Genomic DNA, 22,265 nt, shown 5'->3' with positions numbered 1-22,265 from the left:
ATCCATTCCATAGGCAAGAGTTTGCATCTGCTGATCCCAAGCTCCCAACCCATCCCTCCCCCTCCTTTTCCCCTTGGTAACCACAGGTCTGTTTTCTGCGTCTCTGAGTCAGTTTCTGTTTCGTAGACAAGTTCATTTGCGTCACAGTTTAGATTCCACATATAAGTGATATCGTATGGTATTTGTCTTTCTCCGTAAAGAGCAGTGGATGAAGGTGTGTGTCGTCTCTGCGCTTGAGGACATGTAGCAGGGCATGGAGCTGTGTGCTGCAGATATGCCCCCAATGACACGAGTTATGAATGTCAGCCAGAGGAATCCGCAGCATGTTGGTGACAGAAGTCGCAGTGAAGATGACCTTTGAAAGGGGATGTGATGCTGATAGATGGACATTGGAGGAGAAGGTGGGAATTGCAGGCAAGGGAGCTATGTCGGGGAAGCCCTTGGATGAACGGTTTGGAGCTGAGCAAATCGTCTGGCTTTGTTGGGTGTAGGGCTTCCCTGGTAGCTCAGCTGGTAAAGAATCCACCTGCAATGCAGGAGACCCCAGTTCAATTCCTGGGTCAGGAATATCTGCTGGAGAAGGGATGGGCTACCCTCTGCAGTGTTCCTGGGCTTCCCTTATGGCTCAGCTGGTAAAGAATCTGCCTGCACTGCTGGAGATCTGGGTTCAGTCCCTGGGTTGGGAAAATCCCCTGGAGAAGGGAACAGCTACCCACTCCAGTATTCTGGCCCAGAGAATTCCATGGACTATATATATATATATATTCCATGGACTATATATATATATAGTCCATGGGGTCGAAAAGAGTTGAACACGACTGAGTGACTTTCACTTTGTGGTGTGTAGGTCACCTGGAGATCAGGCTGAAGGTAGTGGGTTGACCACTGTGAAATCACTCTTGGCTGGATCTTCTATAGGAAGAGAGTGGAGACTCTGGAGCAGGGAGTAACTGCTTCAGAGCGGCACCTGGGTGCTGCGTTCAGCCATGGTGTGAGGGTGATGGATTCAGAAACTGTAGCCAAGACATCCTCTAGAAAACACTGCTAGCATTCCAGAAAATTAATGAATGTAATGACAGTGGGAATGGAGAGGAAGTGGAATCCAGACCAACTGGTATGTTCCCAGAAATGCTTACCACATTCACTCTTAGCTGAGACCAAGCATTTGAGGGGGTGGGGGAGCGGGGTGTGTGTGTAAATTCACTACCGAAGTCATGCAGTACACGTTTAACGAAACCAAATCAGTACTATCCGGGGTCCGGCCCCACATCATCTTCACTCATCGCAAACGCTGCTCTGTCTTCAACTAATAGATTTATCTGCCTAGCTTAGACCTCTATTTTACTTAAACAAAATTAGGCGGTGTGTAAAACAAGTGATTTTCTTTGTTCTGCCAAGGTTACCTGTATTCCTTGCTGAAAATATTTTTAACTGATTTGGAATCAGTTTTCTTTGCTCTTTAAATTGTTTTTTAAATGTTTAATTGTGAAATATTACAGAGGAAAATTTAAAACATACTTGTTTAATGGAAGCAAGCCAAGTGTTCATGGCAGGATGAATGGATAAAGAAAATGTGATATATACATAAGTAGATGATTATATTCAGCCTTTTTTTATGTGGACCATTTTTTTAATGTCTTTATTGAATTTGTTACAATATTGCTTCTGTTTGATGTTTTGTCTTTTTTTTGGATCTTAGGCCCCTGACCAGGGATCGAACCCACTTTGGAAGGCAAAGTCTTAACCACTTAGACTGCCAGGGACGTCTGATAAATAAAGAAGGAAATCTTGACGTAAATGACAACATGAATACATCTTGAGGACGTTATGCTAAGTTAAATAAGCCAGTCACAAAAGGACAAATATTGGATGATTCCACTTACACGAGGTATGTAAGGTAATCGTACTCATAGAAAAAAACAAGTCGAATGGTGGTTGCCAGGAGCTGGGGGAAGGCGGAATGGAGAATTATTGTTTACTGGGGACAGGGTTTTAGTTTTGCTAGATGAACAGTTTCTAGAGAGAGGCACTTCACAACGATGTGCACAGTTACTAATCTTAGATTTAATTCTCCTCTTTCATTATTAGTTGCTATAATGTCTGTCTTAACCCGATACCATCTTTGTAACCCCTATTTTAAAGTATTTAGAAAAAATAAGATAGATTTTAATGCAATCTCAACTTTCAGTCTGCATTTGTCCCTTGGAGATAAAATGTAAATCTTAGAGACAGCATACAGTTGAACATTTAAAAAAAAATCAGTAACCCTTCATAATCTCACAGATAAATTTAATCCATTTGCATTTATAGTACATTTGAAGCAACACTCCCAGTTATCTTGGGCACGTGCTTGGATTTCACAAATTTGTAGTTTTTTCAAGGTCATCTTACGTTATTTGAATGTCAATTTATCTTCTTTGGCATGGTTATTTTCTCTTTCCACTTGCCTTGTTTTTGAAATAAACTTTAAGCCATGTCCCTTTAAAGTAAACCAGAAGACAATCTCAGAAAAGTGATCTGTTTGTCCTGGGTTCACTGCAATCCACATGGTGAGTGTCGGGTCCATGGAAAGCAGCCGAGTCTGGTCGGAACCGATCTAGTAGAAACAGCCCTATACATCGCAGGTCACACGGGTCATCACAGACTTCCTGTTTTCATGGGGTGCAAGTTCCCTTGCGTTAGTGAACTTTTAGAGAAATTATTTCAGCAGCAGCTCTCTGACCAGGTGCTGGATCAAACAACTTTGGACAGAAAGGCGGTAGTTCCATCCTGGTAAAGGAAACTGCCAGAAAAGACATGGGAGCTGGGCAGACTGACGTCCACAGCCTGGCTGTGTGAAAGCAGATGTCTGGAGTAGAGGCTCAAGAAAAAGTTTCATCAAATAGACTGGTCACCCAGCTTGGGGACCACAGGTAAACTTTAGTCTAAATTCACACCCGGAACCCCGATCCCAGGGAGGGAACCCAGGGTGCCTCTCCTGGCACCTACTGAACCTTGATTCTCAACCTTGAATCAAGTCGCTACTTGCTGACCATGAGATGAGGAATCAATTACCGAATCTTCTTTTCCTCCATTGTGAATGAAGATAAACGTAGTACGCACCTGATATGGCTCTTTCATAGCTGAAAAGTAAAGGGCTAAAGTTAATGCAAGTAAAAGAGACCGATACCACAGAGAACTTCATGAATCCTAGTCATCAATGTCACTAGGATTCCTGACCGTGAGCAGGAAGGGATTCCAGGCTGGGCTGTCCCTGGTTCTGGGACTAGGGGGAGCTGACTTTCCACCGACCTGAGTGAGGCTGACCGGAAGCAGTGGGAACAGACTCTGTTCTCTTCATCAAAGATGTTCCCGAAGCTTCCTCGCTGCAGGGCGTGGCTCCCACACTGCTTCTCACCCAGTTCTTTCAAGAAATAGATTCTCGGTAATCAAAGGGAGAGGGGAAAAAGCACTGCTCATGAATGCTTTGCTCAGAAACTCTAGGGTTTCTTCTTCTCCTTTCCCTAAATTCCTCCTGCTTTCACTTACACCAAAGGATTTTGTTTCCAGAAACTTTTTAACTTTAGGTTTTTCCTATCTGACTCAGTTGCTCGGGAAAGTTCCTCACCTGGTCTTTCAAAGAGGATGACACTGACCTTTAGATCTCTTTGATTTTAAGATGAACAGAAATCAGCAGAAAGGGAAAAAAAAATACCACACATTCATCTGACCCTGACATACTCTCACAGCCCAGGGACTGCCTCTGGCTTAGCTGTTTGAATAACCTCTGGGCATCTGATCCACCCCCAGAGCTTAAGTTTGAACTCCAGAACAAATATTTGTCCTGTTTGGAGCAAAGTTTGAGAGCTCTCTTCTCTTTTCTTCTTTTTAAAGCCCAACTGTACTGCTCTGCTTTCCCTGTCTGATCGTGGTTCAGGGGACACTGGGCTCCTCCCCGGAGCCCCCGCCTGAGAGCTGGGCAGAGGCACCCTGAGCGATGAAGGGGCTCACGTGCTTTTTCCTCTGCTTCTTCCTTTCTGAATCGAGAGGCTTTGAAATCCCCACCAATGGACTTTCAGAAGTAAGTACTTCCAGAAGACTCCTTGCTGTAGGCCCCCTGTGTTAGTTTGGTAAATAGAGTGTCGCTCAGTCGTGTCTGACTCTTTGCGACCCCATGGACCGTGGCCCATCAGCCTCCTGTGTCCATGGGATTCTCCAGGCAAGAATCCTGGAGTGGGTAGCCATTCCCTTCTCCAGGGGATTTTCCAGACCCAGGGATTGAACCTGGGTCTCCTGCATTGCAGGTGAATTCTTTACCATCTGAGCCACCAGGGAAGCCTGTTACCTGTTGCTGTTCAAGGACTGTATCCTGCGAGGGTTAGAAATTTATGATAAAGTTCATCTGAGTAGAAGTGTTCGCTGTTGAAATTACTCAAATGTGTATTTACCCTTTAAAGCATTAATGGGCTTTTCATGAGAATTGAGTTCATGGGCTGGCCCCATAGTGTAGCATTTATGGAGTACAGCTGCCCCTCCCTATCTCAGAAACTGGGGATATTAATTGATCCGATTCAAAGGATGGTTATAAGGTTTAAGTGACATTTGTAAACTACCCAGCACAGTGCGAACCTGAGCAAGAACTTGATAATTATTAGCTCTCATAACTATTATTATAAAATACCATTGTTATTCTTTTATGTAAGAGTATAAGAAGTCATTTTCAAAGCACTCTGGTTGAGGGACTTCCCCGACTCACTGGAAAAGACCCTGATTCTGGGAAAGACTGAAGGCAAAAGGAGAGAGGGGCAGCAGAGGATGAGATGGTTGGATGTCACGACTGACGCAATGGACATAAATCTGAGCAAACGCTAGGAGATAGTAAAAGACAGGGAAGCCTGGTGTGCTGCAGTCCATGCAGTTGCAAAGAGTCGGACATGACTTAGTGACTGAACAACAACAAACAGCTGATGACCCAGTGGCTAAGATTCCAAGCGCCCAATGCATGGGCCCTGGGTTCAATCCCTGGTCAGGGAACTAGATCTTGCATGCTGCAACTAAGACCCAAAACAGCCAACTGTTGTTTGTCATACCTAAGTGAGCAGTGATTTCCAAGTTAAGGGCATTTAATGTTCCTGTTAAAGGGGAAGATGGATGACACAGCAGAGTATAGGAATTATTTCCAAAGAGGTTAAGGTTTTCCCTTCAGACCCTTGATCATCCTCAGCATGATGAAAGTCTTGGACTGAAAGGCATAGAAGAGCTATTCTGATACTAGAAAAGCCACATATATTCTGGGAATATCCTGGAAGATGCAGTGGCTTGTGATACTTACAGGGTGGATTATGTACACAAATGCCAAAGAACAAGATGGTATATGTGCAAGAAAAAAAAAATCACTGTCTGCCTAGAAATTATCATATTTTCCAACACTTTAGAAACCACCAGAGTGTGTTGGAAGCCTCACTGATGGAGCCAGGAGTTGGAGGCAAGATTTCCAAAGGTGCTTGTCCTTTTTCAGTCACTTACTGGTATTCCTTTCATATCGACATTTCTAACATCTTATTAGACACTTCTGGCTACGCAACTCTTCTCCCAGGTACCTCCCTGTCATCTTCAGGCAAAGCAAAAAATGAATTCCTGTATCCACCAAGTTTGGAGATATTAACTCCTAGTTACTCACCTCCGAGATATAACCAGCAAACAAACAGATTAAAGAAATCATTGTACCAGACAGAGAAAACAACTTTTGGTTACCAGAAGGAAAAGGGGAGAGGGATAAATTAGGGGTTGGGGATTAACAGATACACAATATGTATAAAATACACAACAAGGACCTACTGTATAGCATAAGAACTATATTCAATACTTGTAATATTCAACCTATAATTGGAGAAGGCAATGGCACCCCACTCCAGTACTCTTGCCTAGAAGATCCCATGGATGGAGGAGCCTGGTAGGGTGCAGTCCATGGGGTCACGAAGAGTCGGACACGACTGAGCGACTTCTTTCACTTTTCATTTTCATGCATTGGAGAAGGAAATTTTAACCCACTCCAGTGTTCTTGCCTGGAGAATCCCAGGGATGGGGGAGCCTGGTGGGCTGCCGTCTATGGGGTTGCACAGAGTCGGACATAACTGAACCAACTTAGCAGCAGCAGCAACCTATAATGGAAAAGAATCTGAAAAAGAGTAGATATATGTGTGGATATATAACTGCATCACTGTTACACACCAGAAACATTGCAAATCAGCTATTAATTAAAAAAAAAAGACATTAAAAAATGAGATTGCACAGAAATATAGAAAACAAGACAAAATAATATATTAAATACTTTTTGCCTGTCACCAGCTGCCTTTTTTTCACTGATGGAAATAAATATCCTGATTTAAGTTTGCAGACTATGGAGACCAAGTGGAGTCGGCTCCAGGCAAATTCCAGTTTGTGCCAGAGAATCGGAGGTATCAGGTACAGTAAACCTCAGTTCCGAAAGGGAAAATAAGTGCAAGAGATTATGAATGAAAAAATAAGAAAAGGACTGAGATGCTTTTTGCTACATTTTCTCAAGAGCTTGTTTTTCTTAGCAGCAAAGAGTCCAGTAGTATTATACTCGGGAGAAACACAGTTCAGCTGAAATGAAGGGAAACCTCTGCACGACTATCCATCTCTGAACGCAGTGGTCATGTTGTTCGCTTAAACCATACGTGGCTACGTGTTTTCTTCAAAGCTTAAGATTAGGGGATGGTTTTACTGTCATATATGGAAGAATTTCCTCCTAGGAGGACATTTTTTGTGGCTTCCTCATGGGGCCACACATGCTCCCCCACTGGTCACGGTCATGACTGTCTTGGGGAGCCACTCAGAGAGCACAGGGAACCTAGCCACTCTGCAGGCCGTCTCCAGTTGTTAAGACTGCACCTTCCAATGCAGGGGGCGTGGGCTCAATCCCTGGTCCAGGAGCTAAGACCCCACATGGCTTGTGGCCAAAAAACCAAAACATAATACAGAAGAACATTATAACAAATTCAATAAAGACTTTAAAAGTGGTCCACATCAAAAAGATTTAAGAGAAAAACAAAGAAACCCCATAGGTAAATCCTCATGTCAGGGTCTTCATCTAAAAGACAAAACTTAAAGAGCTGTTGAGAATTGCATTCAAAGATCTGAAAAAGACCATGGACACAGAAAACAAACTCATAGTTACCAAAGAGAAAAGGGGGAGAGGGATAAGTTAGGAGGTTGGGATTGACAGATACACACTACTGTATATAAAATAGATGGCCAGGAATTCCCTGGCTGTCTGCTGGTTAGGACTCTGTTCTTCCACTGCAGAGGGCACAGGTTCAATCCCTTGTTGGGGAACTAAGATCCTGGAAGTGATGCAGCATGGCCAAAAAAGAAAATAGATAACCAGCAAAGACTTATATAGCACAGAGAAATATACTCAGTGTTTTGTAATAACCTAGAAGGGAAAATAATCTGACAAAAAATAGATACGTAGAAATAACTGAATCACTTTGCTGTACATCTGAAACTAACACAACACTGTAAATCAACCTTGCTTCAATTAAAAAAAAAAAAGTCTAAAAGAAGGCAACCGTTGGCCTTACTATGTCATATAACACTCCTGAAAATTTCAGCTCACCCCAAAGCAGGCAAGCTAAGCTCTACTAACCCACATCTGAATTATTACTTTAAAATCCATCTGACATTAAACGCTCACCCATCACTCTAAAGCCAGCCCGCTTTCCATGCCACAGGACAGTCATTCATGTGGATAAATCTGTAGCATGGCAGTTAGAATACAGGATTTTCCATCTGCCAATTACCATGTTTAAGTCAGGGGCTGCGCCAAGGAGAAGATGCATGCATTTCAGCTCCCGTGTTGCTGAGTCTAATGGAAGAGACAGACATGCTTTCCCACTGTCTGGGTTTGAAGGAAGGAATTTTGCTGCTATGAAAACACTCAGACAAACAAATGTTTTTATTTGAATTAATGAGGTGGTTTTTACAGGATAAAGGTGATCTGTGCTACCCAGCATGAGCTCAGTTGAATATTTTCATTTAAAAACATTGGTTTTAACATTGTATCAGAGAATGATGGGCATGCCACCAAAAGACAGCCGAGAGACTGAGACACTTACGGTAGCACCCCAGGGGGAAACCAGCATTTAAGAATATTTGATAGTTCTGTCTCGGTTCCTGTGAATGAATCAGAGTTCAGTATGGAAGGAGAAAATATTTCTTGACTGAGAGAAAACAGTTTTTGCCCTCAAGGTAGTAAGCAACACACTTCTGAAGAATGATTTTATCCAACTTCCTTTCACAGAGAAGTATTTCTGGAGAATCTGGAGAAAGGATGGTAAGTGTACTTTGATTTTGTTAAAAATTGATGTCTGAATGACTTTTCTGTTACCTATTATCGAGAAATCAATACGGCTGCCTTTTTTTCTTCTGCACCAAGAGCGTTTACCTGACTTTCGAAATACCTGTTTGCCCAATTCTGTTTGGAAGTGTGTCTAAAATTCAGCATGAGAGGGTGGAGTGTGTAAGCAACCAGGAGAGATGTCCCCAGGAGCTGAACATGTTCCTTCTCTTTACTTTAGCAAGTTTTGCCAACAGCACAGGTGTTTTGTTTTTTTGTTTGTTTGTTTGTTTGTTTGGAATATAAACTGTATATTGATTCCAATATAATGGCTTTGATTTAAAATAGGACACCTAACAGCTTTAGTGAGTGTGGAAAAGGCACTCTTAAACACAAAATGGCCTGATTCCCTGAGCCATTTGGTGTATCATAAGTCCCCTACATACAAACAAGTCTCATTCCAAGAGTGAGTTTGTACGTCCAAAAGTTAACCTAAGTACACAACCGACACAATCAGCTATATGTGGCTGTACTGTCGTAGGTTTAGAATACCTTTCATACAAATAATACATAAAAAAAAAACTGACACAAAAAAATAAAGACCATTTTTAATCGGACAGTACAGTACCTTGAGAAGTACAGTAGTCCAGTGCAACTGCTGGCATACAGGGACCGGCATGGAGTGAACAGAACAGAGGAGTTACTGATGGAGGAGGGAGAGGGGGTGGCAGACGGTAGGGCTTAAGGGTCGTCAGCAGTAAGAGACAGAGGGCAAGCTGCAGTTTCACTCATGTCTGATGTTGATGGCGCACACTCCAGTTCCTTGCTGGAACCAGATGCTCATTTGCATCTTTGAAAATTTGCAGCTGCACCTCGATGGTCCATATGTATGTAGGGGCTTACTGTGGCTCCTCCTGTGGCAGGAAGACATCAAAAGGAAAGTTGTTTCCTTGGCTTCATGGTCTGAACGGACAGCAGCTGTGAGAAGCTCTGGGTTAAGGGGGAGGAAGGACAAACAGCTTAGCCTGGGTTTTATCTTTGCTTGAGGTGAGCTGGATGTTAACAAGTTGAAAGATTTAATCTTGCATGACGAAGCTTGGGGAAAATGACACCTAGTATTGAAATAAGTAAAACGCTTTGAAAAACAAAGCAGAAACCAGTGGGTTCCATCACTGCCACAATCCTGGCAATTTAGAGGCACCTCCTAAAAGATGCATGTTTTCAGTGCTTTATCTTTGAGCATATGGATACTGGAACTGCCTTAAATCAACAGAGAAGGGTTGGGAACCAGGTCCAGAGTGCTGGACCAGTCACCGCATCAAAATGCTCCCTGCAAGATGTTCTGTTCTTCACTTATACCCATCAGTATTCTCATGTGTGCGTGCTAAGTTGCTTCAGTTGTGTCCAACTCTTTGTGACCCTATGGACTGTAGCCCATCAGGCTCCTCTGTTCACAGGATTCTCCAGGCAAGAATACTGGAGTGCGTAGCCATTCTCTTCTCCAGGACATTTTCCCGACCCAGATTGAAACTGAGTCTCCCACATTGCAGGCAGGTTCTTTACCATCTGAGCCACCAGGGAAGCCTAGCTCTCCTGTTCAAACTATATCTCATAGTTTGTTTTGATTTGGGAAACAACAGGAGGACTGGGAAAAGGTGAAATTGCAATAGATGAGGTTCAAGAAGGTAAGTAGCAGTGTGGGGCTTTGGGGACCACCTGTGTGTTCCACCCCACTGTACCCCAGGAAGTGCCTGGGTCCCCTTTCTACACTGCACACCCGCATCCTTTCCTGCCCTCTGGCCCTGTATTCAGAGTTATTTCCTGCACTTTCATAATCCAATCTTGCTTCCCCACAACCATTTCCTCCTCATAGTCTAACTTTCAGAATTAGTGTTAATAGACTCACAGCGCTGGAGAGGCATCTTAAGATTTCTTAAAACAAGAGTGACCTAGCTTCTGCCTGCAGGATATCCCAAGAATTTAGGAGAATGCTTAGTAAAAGCTGAGTTATATACTTAATGATGCCTTAGAATTTTTTGCATTGTTATCATCAAATATGCACTGAAGTTCTGTCACTTTTCTCCAAGTACAGTTGTCTTTTCTTGCTGATTTCAGGAAGATGTTGATCAAGTGACTCTTTATAGTTATAAAGTCCAGTCTACTATTACTTCTCGAGTGGCCAACACTGTTATCCAGACCAAAGTGGTGAACCACTCTCCACAGCCTCAAAATGTTGTGTTTGACGTGCAGATTCCCAAAGGAGCCTTCATCTCCAACTTCTCCATGTGAGTAACTCCCAGTCAGAACCAGAAACTGGATATGCTCTGCTCACAGGACCAAACCCCTCTCAGAGTGGACCTTTAGTGCCTCAACTCTTCATGGCTCTATACCCAGCATCTTTGTTGTTGTTGTTGAATTGCTAAGTTTTATCTGACTCTCTGCTACCCTCTGGACTGTAGCCCACCAGGCTTCTTTGTCCATGGGATTTCCCAGGCAAGAATACTGGAGCAGGTCTGCCATCTCCTCCTCCAGGGGATCTTCCTGAACTAAGGACTGAACTCTAGTCTCCTGCATTGGCAGGTGAATTCTTTACCACGTAAATCACCAGGGAAGCCCAGAGTGGACCCTGGTGGTCAGCAATTCCAGGAGTTCTCGCTTTCAGAGTTGTGGACCCACTGGACATTGAGTCATCTTGGGGTGGGACCCAATAATTTGCTTCTGTTCAGAGTAACAGAATTTGCAAAGGATTTGTTTTTCTTTTCTAATGAGTGAAAACATCCTTAAGCCTGTCTCTATGGCAGTAATCTCCCACTTCCTTAGGGAGAGGCCATATGTTCTATTTTGCTTCAAAAACTCTAATCAGACTGTTCTGACTAATCATTGTTCGGACAGATTAGGTGACAGCAAGTGAAGAGGAATGTAGGTAGAGACAGAGATGACAAGAGAGGACACAGTTCCCCCGGGGAGATGTTAGAAACAGAAACACAAACTTGGCAGGAATCGAGCAGCACTTTTCTGTCTTTCTTTGCTCTTTTCCACCCTTGAAGGGTGGAAGGATCTTGAAGGATCCTTAATACATGGAAGAATGATCCTATAAATCACATGTCAGCCAGATAGCTAGTTTACCAATCACAGCCCTAGGCACGTTTGTCATTCCAAAGGGATGCACAGGAGAACAACCCTTAATCCAAAGGTGAACCTGGAAAATGAAGACACATTTTTTGAAATTTTGCCCTGGAATATAGTTGACTTACAATGTTGTGTTAGTTTCAGGTGTACAGCAAAGTGATCCAGTTATACAACTATATATGTCCATCCTTTTGCAGATCCTTCCCCATATAGGTTATTACAGAATATTGAGTAAAGTTCCCTGTGCTATACAGTAGGTCACTGTTACTTATTTTATACATAGTGGTATGTGCGTGTTAATCCCAAACTCCTAATTTATCACTTCCAGTTCACATTTCCCCTTTGGTAACCATATGTTTGTTTTCAAAGTTTGTTTCTGTTTTGTAAATAAGTTTATTTGTATCAATCTGGGGGGGGGATTCCACATATAAGTAATATTATGTGATGTTTGTGTTTCTCTGACTAACTTCACTTAGTTTGATGATTTCTGAGTCCATCCATATTGCTGCAAATGGCATTATTTCATTCTTTTTTATGGCTGAGGACTATTCCAGTGTGTATATGTACCACATCTTTATCCAGTCCTCTGTTGGTGGACGCTTAGGTTGCTTCCATGTCTTGGCTGTTGTAAATAGTGCTGCTTTGAACACTGGGGAAGAAGCATCTTAAACACAAGTAACGATATGGGAGAGAAAGCTTCTAGTACAGGAGCCTACCTCATCTATCTTAAATCACACTACCAGATAAAGAAACTCCTTTTATGAAACCTGCAAATGTCTCTCTACTTGAAGTTTCCTTCCAGGTGCAAAATGATAAACAATTCATTAAGTCCACCCAGTTGGGTTGTTGGCTTGTTTGTTCATTGTGCTTCTATTCAGACCAACTGTGGGCCTTCTGTCATTTTTTAGGACTGTGGATGGCACAACTTTTACTAGTTCTATTAAGGAGAAAACCGTGGGCCGAGCCCTCTACGCACAGGCGAGAGCGAAAGGCAAGACGGCAGGACTGGTGAGGTAAGGGCAGGGTCCCCATCCGTTGCTGCCTGTGCTCAAGCCCATTCCCTGCACGGCAAGCCAGCCCCCAGGCAGGCAGAGAAGCTCGTCATCTGCTAGGTCGCTTCTTTGTGGTACTTCCCTGATCCCACACGATCCGATTACCCACAATCTCACCTTGCTTGTTTACCATTTAAATTTTTTTAAAAATGGCTGTTTCTCCTCAAATCACCCTCATTTGACAACTCTGCTGTTTTCTCTTTAAAACCATAAACACTTCAAGATGAGTGATCACATTGGACGTGGTGCGTACGGGAGTAAATAAGGCATTAGTGCTGGAAATACATATTCAATTTGAAATAATAGATGTCTTCTTTATGAAGGCTTTTAAAAATGTAAAGAATCCCTAGAATGAGTCTCACCAGCAGTAGGGGAAAGGTGTGCTGTCCTTCGGATCATCTAAACTGAGATTGAGTTCTGACCCTACAACTGACGCGCGTGTGATCGCAAGAGGGTTACTTACCGTTTATGAACCTCATTTGTCATCACTTGCTAAATGAAGGTCTTGGTGTCCATCTTTTAGAGCAGCTATAATAGCAGTGATATGTGTCAAGCTCCTGGCAGGTAATAGGGGATCAATAACCAGTAGCTCTTTGCAGCTGACACTCAGATCTATAAGAAGCTCTGCAAGAAAAAGATCAGGTAGGAGAGGGGAGGGGAATTCCAGGCTAGTGGAAGGAATCAATCTAGAAGCTGCCGTTATCTCTACTGGACGTTTGTTCTCCTAAGCAATGAGCAGGTGGCTAGCCCAGGGCAGCCTGGATGCCCTCTGTGTAGGTTCTACATGTGATGACTTATGTGGGCGGGCTCGCATCTTTAGGAGCAGAGCTCTGGATATGGAGGACTTCAAAACCGAAGTGAGCATCGCCCCTGGAGCAAAGGTGCAGTTTGAACTTCATTACCAGGAAGTGAAGTGGAGGAAGCTGGGGTCCTACGAGCACAGACTCCACCTGAAGCCAGGACGACTGGCCAAGCACCTGGAGGTGAGCCCTTCCTCCTCGAGCTGGGTCCCCATCGGTGCCTTCTGTTCATCTTCCCTTCGTGGTGTTCCATGCCACTTCAGGACAGGGTGGTCTATGGAAATTGACTCTGGGTTTGGGGTAAGGAAGTGCCGCTTCCTAACACATCTCAAGGCTAGCTCATCTCCTTATTTGCTGTGTCAATTTCCTGTGGCCGCTGTAGCAAATGATTGCACACAGGGGGCTTATGACAACAGAGATGTCTTCTTACACAGTTCTGGGGGTGTGGACTGAAGTCAAGGTATTGGCAGGGCTCTTGGGGAGGGTCTGTTCCTTGCTTCTGTGGTCTGGAAGCAGCTGGCACTCCTTGACTTATGGCCTTGTGGCCCATCATTCTGACCTATGTCTCCCTGATTATATCACCTCCTCCTCTGAATGTCTCAAATCTCCCTCTGCTCTTGTGAGAATATTTGTCATTGGATTTCGGGCCCACTGGGTAGTTCAGGATGATCACATCTCAAGATCCTTTATCCGTAAAGATCCTTTTTCCAAATCAGGTAGCAGTTTCAGCTTCCAAAGATTTAATGTAGACATGCCTTTGGTGGGGGGGTGGGGGTGGGGGTGGGGGGACCATTCAACCCTCTACACTGACCTTCCAACTAATGCTGATCCTCTATTTTCTCGTCTGTGAAGAGTACCATCTTAGATTCCTTGGTTCTGAGTGCGATGAACTTATGGAAATAGGTGGCTAATAATAGGAGGTCAGCGAATGTTGAGTTTGTTGTCTTTGCTCCAGGTTCCCCACGTTGCACCTCAACTCTCGTCACCTAGAGAGCAGTGCCTGTGCAGGGCAACTTGAACTCGCTTCTGCTGTAGTCTTCACCTCTTGCCTTGAGAACTGAGTTGCTCTTTTCTTGGCTCTAAGCTTGTAAACATCATGTGAACATTTGTGTAAGAGGCAGAAGAGGGCTGGCTGGAAGAAACCCAGGGAAGAACACAATTCACCTGGTCTCTGTTTGACACAGATGAGGGTGAAGCAGACAGATTGTAAACTGTCCGTAGACGAAGAAGATTCAAAGGGATGAATGGATCATGTAAAATTTTCTTATAAATAAGAATGGGATGGAGTAGAAGAATTAAATTCCAGAGAAATGAAGCAATAGAAAGGGAGCACTGAGTTACCCAGAGGGTCTTTCAGCCTCCCTGGTGAGATGCATCATATCACACAGGATTTAAAGAACTTGCAGAAGGGATGGTGGAGCCATGCTTGGTCATCTTTGGGAGATCCTGGAGAGGAAAAGAGAAGCAGAGGACTTAGAACTGATAATCGTACTTCTTGCTCAAAAAGTCTTGAAAGATGTTTTAATGCTTTAAGTAACTTTCCCACTTCTAGGTAGATGTGTGGATTATTGAACCTCAAGGACTAAGATCTCTTCATGTTCTGGACACATTTGATGGGCATTTTGATGGCGTTCCCGTTATATCTAAAGGACACCAGAAGGTACCACAGGCAGTGATGTGACAGAGTCTGAGTGGCCACTGGTTCGCGGGTTTTCCTCTCCCTCTCTGCTCTAGGGGATGAAGAGTTGTCAGGTGCTGAGCTCAGGGAACTTAGGGACTGTGATCCTTGAGCAAAGTCTCAGGCCTCCCACAGGACATACAGAATGAAACCAACTGTTTCATTGCATTGTGACCAGTGTCTGTCCATTTTGAAGCCCATTCCCCCAAGTCACCCACTGGACTGGTAAAAGCTAAAAGACAGTCTTCACATAATATGTAGAGAATTTTCCTTAATTGTTGCAAGAGATACTCAGCTTAATTCTCTGTGCCTTAATGGCCAATAGTAACCACCTTTGGAGGGGGTCAAATCCTCTAAGAACTTTTTGCCAACTCTTTCTAGAGCTGGTGGCCATTTCTTCCATGGAGTGGGGGTAAGGGGGAGGGAGGAATTTTTCGAATCTCTTATAAAGGACTGAAGCCTGGCCAACAGCACTGAAGGCTGCTAGATGCGCCTCTGATAGGACCACTGATGCTGCTTGGGTGCAGAGTGGCCCTGGACCTTCCCCTGTGTGCATGAGAAGGTGTTCCCCCCGGACAGGGAGAGGGAAGAGGCCGGGGTCTGACACCATTGCTCTTTCCAGGCACACATTGCCTTCAAGCCCACGGTGGCACAACAGAGAAAATGCCTCAACTGCTCAGAGACGACGGTGGACGGCGAGCTGGTGGTGATGTATGATGTGAACAGAGAGGAGAAGGTTGGGGAACTTCAGGTGGGTACAAACAATTCTCAGAGGCCAGCACTGCCTGAGCCGAAGATCTGATTCTTGTTGAATAAACCCCCAGGGAAATGCCCTGGGAGGATAACTGCGGAGAGGCTGGGCCCTTTCAGAAAAGGATGGAGCAGGTGCAGGAAGAAGGGAGAGATGGACGTAGCCAAGCCTCTGTTCTCTTCTTTACGACCATCATGCCTCCTGCCCACCGTGGTCTCCTCTCCCCTCTCAGTCCCCAGACCCTCATCCTCCTCCATGCCAAACACTGGTAATGGTTTGGATCACAAATATGTCCTGTTTTTCAGGTATTTAATGGATATTTTGTCCACTTCTTTGCTCCTGAGAACATGGACCCAATTCCCAAAAACATCCTGTTTGTCATCGACGTTAGTGGCTCAATGTGGGGAATTAAAATGAAACAGGTGAGTAGCCCTGGGTTGCAGTGGCACCCAGGACTCCATGCCTTCTCTGATCCCCTTGTGATGGTGCAGCTGTTTGAGACCCCTTCCCCCTAGAGCTAGTCTTAGTTCAGGCTGCTCACAAAGGAACAGAGGCTGGGTGACTTCTGAACAGGAGAAATTTATCTCAAAACTCACCTTTTAGAAAAATTTTGCCCGCATATAACCTCTTCTCACTCTGCTCAGGCTTCTGCTTCACATTCCTTTTGTTCTCCTGCGTGACATTTTAGACTAATATCTTGCCATTGTGCATGAATAAGTTTGAAAACGTTTAATGCACAGTTTTTCTAATTATGTTGTAATTTCTTGAGGGTGATCATTCCATCTCATGTCTTCCCAGTTGTGAGTTCCGCATAGGCTCCTTCAGCGTTAATGGTGTAGGTGCAGTTGTGAACAAGGACATTCCTAGTCCACCCATTCAACTAGTGTGAAGCAACCAGTGAATCTCTGTTCATTCAACAATCACTTATGACCACCTTAGTGTTCACTGCTGTTCTAGGATCCAAAAGACGGAAAAGACTTGGCCCTGCCCACCTCTATCACCAGGTTCTCAGCAGTGCACTTGTGACAGTTGGGGCTGATGAACCCGTGTCGTGGGGACCACACTGTACGCTGTAGGATGTTTAGCAACATCGATTCACTAGATGCCGTGGAACTCACCCTCCTGGTCATGACAGTCAAAGATGTCCACAGAGGGCTTCCCTGGTGGCCCAGTGGCTAAGAATGGCTAAGAATCGGCCTTGCAGTGCAGGAGACATGGGTTCGATCCCTGATCTGGGAAGATCCCACGTGCCGCGAGGCAACTAAGCCTGCGAACTGCAACTAGAGAAAGCCTGCGCACATCAACGTAGGCACAGCATGGCCAAAAATAAATAAATAGAATTCAAAGTAAAAAAAAAGGAATGAGAAGGTGGTCTTCTCCCCGTCCACACTTACAAAAGTGTCTTCAGACATTGTCAAATGTCCCTTGGGGAGAAAATTATCCTCATTTGAGAACCACTGCCCTAATACAACAGTTTATTTCTTCCTTCCTTCCCTCATTTAACAAGTATTTATTAAGCACCTGTCTTGTGTCAGGCACTTAGTTCATCACTGAAGTGTGAGATAACTGTTATACACCCAGTGGACATGAAACATCAAGCAGGCTATTGGCTCTCCAAGTCTGTGTTCAGAAGTGAGGTACTGAGTGAGATATGCACTTAGGAGCCACCAGTGTGTAGAAGGTACTCATAACAATGAGACCAGGTGAGAACACCAAGGAGGAAGTCTAGATAAGAGAGGAAAACAGAGAGTGAACCTTACACTATCCCAGTAACTAGAACACTTTGGGGAGAAGAGGAGGAATCAGCCAAGAAGACCACGCCAGCAACTCTCCTTGTGGCCCAGGGGCTAAGACTCCATGCTCCCAGGGCAGGTGGCTGCGCTTTGATCCCTGGTCAGGGAACTATATCCTGCACGCTGCAACTAAAGATCCCACATGCTGCAACGAAGACCTAAGGTCTCACGTGCTGCAACTAATACTCAGTGCAGTACATTTAAAAAGAAAAGAAAAAGCAGCCAATGAAAGGAGGAGAAAATCAAGAGCGGCCGAGGCTCTGGAAGAAGATGAGGAAGTTGTATGAGGACAGTGATGTGACCGGTTGGTCCAAATGCTGCTCAGATTGGGTCTGATGAGATGAGAAGAGTCCACTGGATTTAGCAACAGCCTTGAGGAGCATAGTTTCAGTGGAGGGATGATGGTGAAAACCTGAATGGAGCAGGCTTCGGAGAGAACAGGAAAAGAAGATTTGGGGACAGTGTGCTTATAATTCTTTTGAGGAATTTTATTGCAAAGGGAAACTGAGAAATGGGGGAAACGGGTACGTTCAAGGTTTCTAAAGGCATGAGAAATGACAGCGTTATTATATGTATGGAGATGTTCCAATGGAGTGAAATGTATGATGCAGGAGAGGCAGAGGACAGACGCCAGTAGCCGAGAGAGCGCCCAACCTAGGTCACCAGCGGATGGATTTGCATTAGGCAGAAATGTTTCTCCTAGTTCTGCATTACCAGGCATCAGGGGAAAGTGTATGGGCACAAATCCTGGCAGGGGGGAGGTTTATGGTGGCAGGGATTGTAGAAATCTTCTTCTGATGACTTCCATTTCTCAGTGAAGTAGGATTCCAGGTCATCAGCTGAGACAGGAAGAGGGAGGTGGTGGTGGTTTGAAGATGAGAAGCAGGAATTAATGCATGAGAAGGCTGAGTAGAGGGACTTGAGAAATAAATTTGATTTTCAGGCACCACAAATGGGACATCTGAGGCTCAGGATTCTCAGTGTAAAGTCAGGCTGGTGATACTGGTCATGCATGACAAAACAAGACAGTAAAACTTTCAGTATCAAAATGCAGAATTCGGACGGAATTGGAGAGTGTTAGATCTGTGTTGACAGAGGTGGGTTTATGAGGTTTGTGGGAGAACTATAGCTCGAGACAGTGCTTAAAATGATGAATGATTGAGCTTCCTCATTTCTTCTTAGGTTTAGAGAGTATGTAGTAAGACCCTTCTCCATTCTCTCTCGAAACAGACGGTGGAAGCAATGAAGACCATTTTGGATGACCTGAGAACTGAAGATCATTTCTCCGTGGTTGATTTCAACCACAATGTTCGAACCTGGAGAAATGATTTAGTCTCAGCTACTAAAACACAGGTTGTAGATGCCAAGAATTACATTGAGAAAGTCCAGCCTAGTGGAGGTGAGTGGGTTTAGCCTAAAGCCCAGTGAGAAACTCCCACAGGATTCAGCAGAGTCCTGAGAAATATGAGAATCACTTGAGAAATATGATTCCTTACCCCAGTGGTCTTTGCTTTAATAATACATTTATTATTAAACAGTGCATACTAAGTTCGTGGTGAAAGCATAATGCATACCCCATCCCACACACATTTTTAACCATTCTGTCCTCAGAAAACGGTGTCAATAAGTGACACTAGCTTTCTTATGACTCACACAGTAAGAGAAAGACAAATACCGTGTGATATCACTAAAATATGACATAAATGAACTTATCTATGAAACGGACTCAGACACAGAGAGGAGACTTGTGATTGCCAAGGGGAAGCAGGCGGGGGGTGGGGGGTGGTGGGGGCAGGGATGGATTGAGAGTTTGGCATTAACAGATGCAAACTGTTATCTACAGAATGGATAAACAACAAGGCCTGTTGTATAGCACAGGGGACTATATTCAGTATCCTGTGATAAGCCGTAATGGAAAAGAACACAAAAAAGAATGTATATTATATATATATATAACTGAATTACTTTGCTCTACAGCAGAAATTAACACAACATTGTATGTCAACTAAACTTCAATTTGAAAAAGGGGAAAAAACACATAAAATAACACACAACTGTCTGCAGAACAGTATCCAAGTATATCAGCAAGGCTGAATAGGCAACTTCAAGTTGGTGGTTAACAAAATGACTAGTGCTTTGAAAGGGTTACTTCATCTCTAAGGGAACTATTCACTATTAATACAAAGTGAATATTTTACCCCACGGGGGGATCTGGACCAGCCTGGGTAAAATTTAGAAAACAGTCGAATGATTTGGATACTGAATGAACTACACGTGAGTCATCATCAGACAGAGGAACCTGGGCTCAAGACGTGGTTGTTTCTATGGAAAATCAGAGTATATAACAGAACGGCATGTTCTCTGGCTTTCCCAGGCACAAATATCAACGAAGCCCTGCTGCGAGCCATCTTTATTTTGAATGAAGCCAATAACTTGGGAATGTTGGACCCCAACTCTGTCTCACTGATCATCTTGGTGTCTGATGGGGATCCAACAGTAGGTAAGCACTCCTTCCATTTTTAGTGATACATAGTTTTCCTGTTGTTTCTTGGGAATGTGATTGGCTTAAAATGGGAATTTGAATGGCATTTGCCTGAGTGTCTAAACCAGCTTGGACTTCCCAAGTGGCACAGTGGTATAGAATCCGCCTGTCAATTCAGGAGATGCAAGAGACACAAGTTCAATCCCTGGGTAGGGAAGATCCCCTGGACCAGGAAATGGCAAACCCACTCTGCTATTCTTGCCTGGGAAATCCCATGGGCAGAGGAGGCTGGCGGGCTACAGTCCGGGGGCTTGCAAGGAGTCGGATGCAACTTAGCAACTGAGCATACAGACAGCACTAAACCAGTTTAAGCCCATGCTTCCTAAAAGAAGAGTTTGTTTGACCCTGAAACACTCACTGCACTTAAAACAGCCTCTAGATGTTTGGGAGGGGGATGCTGAAAGCCTCAGCTTCACCTCCACAATTTGGGAGCTTGCATTTGAATTTGAGTCTATGCTATGAGGATTGCTGATACATACTAGTGCAGTGTCTTAACTCCCCAATGTTGAAGCATAAGTGCATTTTTAACTGGGACGAATTTTGCCAAACCACCTTTCGGATGTTCCCAAAACTTTGTGCCATTGCCTCCTCATTCCTTTCCTTCCTGGACATCAACTTTAGGTGAACTGAAATTGTCAAAAATCCAGAAGAATGTGAAGCAGAACATACGAGACAACATCTCCTTGTTCAGTTTGGGGATAGGATTTGATGTGGACTATGACTTTTTGAAGAGACTCTCCAATGACAACCGTGGGATTGCACAAAGGATTTACGGAAACCAGGACACTTCCGTCCAACTCAAGGTGACTTTGTTTTCTGTGCCTTTTTTGGTCATTGTTCACTCGAAATCATTCAGCTAGCAGTATCTGATGCCTAAAAGAAGATGGCTGAATTCAAGTAAAAATTGTCATTGTTTCAGCTATGTTAGTGTTCAGTCCCTTTCTCATGCACCCCTCCCCCACTTGTATATCTGCAGTAACCGTGAGATGAGAGGCAGTAGTTGATGGGTACAAACGTCCCTAGTCCCTGAACAGGTCTTGGGAAGCACCATCAAAGTTTCTTGAATCTCTCCAGTCCCACTACTTGTCATGGGAACTATTCTTCCTTGAAAGTACATCGACATTGGGACTTCCCTGGTAGTCCAGGGCTTAAGACTCTGTGCTTTCAATGAAAGGGGTGCAAGTTCAGCCCCTAGTTGGGGAAATAACCTACATGCCAAGAAAATTTTTTTAAAAAAAGGAAAAGTATATTGGCATTTTGAAAATCAACTTTTTTAATGCAACACAAAGCAGACTATAGCCTCTTTGTTTCCTTAAATATAAAGGATATGTATGCATCATTTATTTGACTAAATGGACCAAGAAAAGATTAAGGAGAAGAAGAATGTATTTTACCCTACCCTCTGTTGGTACCAAGTACCATGTATCAATAGGAGCTACTGTATATAAACCTGGGGACAGGTAAGAGACAGGTTCTAATTTAGGGATATCCACCCAGATGACTTATTATGAGAGTCCATGAGCTTTTCATGCTTGTCCTAACAGAAAGAAAAAGTGCTAGGCTCTTGAACTTGAGCTCTTGAACTCTTGTAATCTTCTTCACAAGCCCTGGTTGTCTCTATTTCAGTTCATGTAATAACTATGAGAATTTTCCATAGCTTTCCACAGAGATCTTTAAAGAATACTAAGCACTTGAAGAATCTCAGAGAAAAATGCTTCGGATTTGTAATGTGGTGTGAAAGTAATGATTTCTCTGTTTCTTTCTTTTTCTTTTTTTAATGAATTGCAGAAATTCTACAACCAGGTCTCAACTCCCTTGCTCCGGAATGTTCAGTTTAACTATCCCCAAACGTCAGTCACAGACGTCACTCAGAACAGTTTCCATAACTATTTTGGAGGCTCAGAGATCGTGGTGGCTGGAAAAGTGGACCCTGAGAAATTGGGGCAGTTACAGAGCATTATCACTGCAACTTCGGTACTTTTGCTTTAATTCGAAAAATATTAATTGTCTCCTGGGTACATCTTGTATATTAACAGGCTGATAGCAGAATTCCGAGAATCACATAGGTAGAATAAAAGCAAAAAGTAAAAGGGAAGTTCCTGAGAACACCTGTGCCATCTTCCCAACTATGGTGTAAATCCTTACGTTTTTCTTCTGAAACCGAAGCCCAGACCCCAGA

General features: G+C 43.8%; 1 protein-coding gene across 1 annotated transcript in view; it reads left to right on the top strand.

Moving 5' to 3' along the window:
- The first annotated feature begins 3,856 nt into the window (after nucleotides 1-3,856).
- Nucleotides 3,857-22,265, top strand: part of ITIH2 (inter-alpha-trypsin inhibitor heavy chain 2) — a 31,597-nt gene continuing 13,188 nt past the window's right edge. The window contains exons 1-13 of the mRNA XM_040248243.1: nucleotides 3,857-4,060; nucleotides 6,370-6,444; nucleotides 8,306-8,338; nucleotides 10,457-10,626; nucleotides 12,379-12,483; nucleotides 13,343-13,505; nucleotides 14,875-14,982; nucleotides 15,623-15,751; nucleotides 16,057-16,173; nucleotides 18,775-18,943; nucleotides 19,919-20,044; nucleotides 20,708-20,889; nucleotides 21,875-22,060. Coding sequence (XP_040104177.1) covers nucleotides 3,977-4,060; nucleotides 6,370-6,444; nucleotides 8,306-8,338; nucleotides 10,457-10,626; nucleotides 12,379-12,483; nucleotides 13,343-13,505; nucleotides 14,875-14,982; nucleotides 15,623-15,751; nucleotides 16,057-16,173; nucleotides 18,775-18,943; nucleotides 19,919-20,044; nucleotides 20,708-20,889; nucleotides 21,875-22,060 — 1,647 coding nt within the window. The 5' untranslated portion in view covers nucleotides 3,857-3,976. The remainder of the gene's footprint in view (nucleotides 4,061-6,369; nucleotides 6,445-8,305; nucleotides 8,339-10,456; nucleotides 10,627-12,378; nucleotides 12,484-13,342; nucleotides 13,506-14,874; nucleotides 14,983-15,622; nucleotides 15,752-16,056; nucleotides 16,174-18,774; nucleotides 18,944-19,918; nucleotides 20,045-20,707; nucleotides 20,890-21,874; nucleotides 22,061-22,265) is intronic.

This window comes from Oryx dammah, unplaced genomic scaffold, assembly GCF_014754425.2.
Source record: "Oryx dammah isolate SB20612 unplaced genomic scaffold, SCBI_Odam_1.1 HiC_scaffold_10, whole genome shotgun sequence".
Lineage (NCBI taxonomy): Eukaryota > Metazoa > Chordata > Mammalia > Artiodactyla > Bovidae > Oryx > Oryx dammah.
Note: the sequence above shows the minus strand (reverse complement) of the source record. Positions and strands in the feature narration are given on the sequence as shown.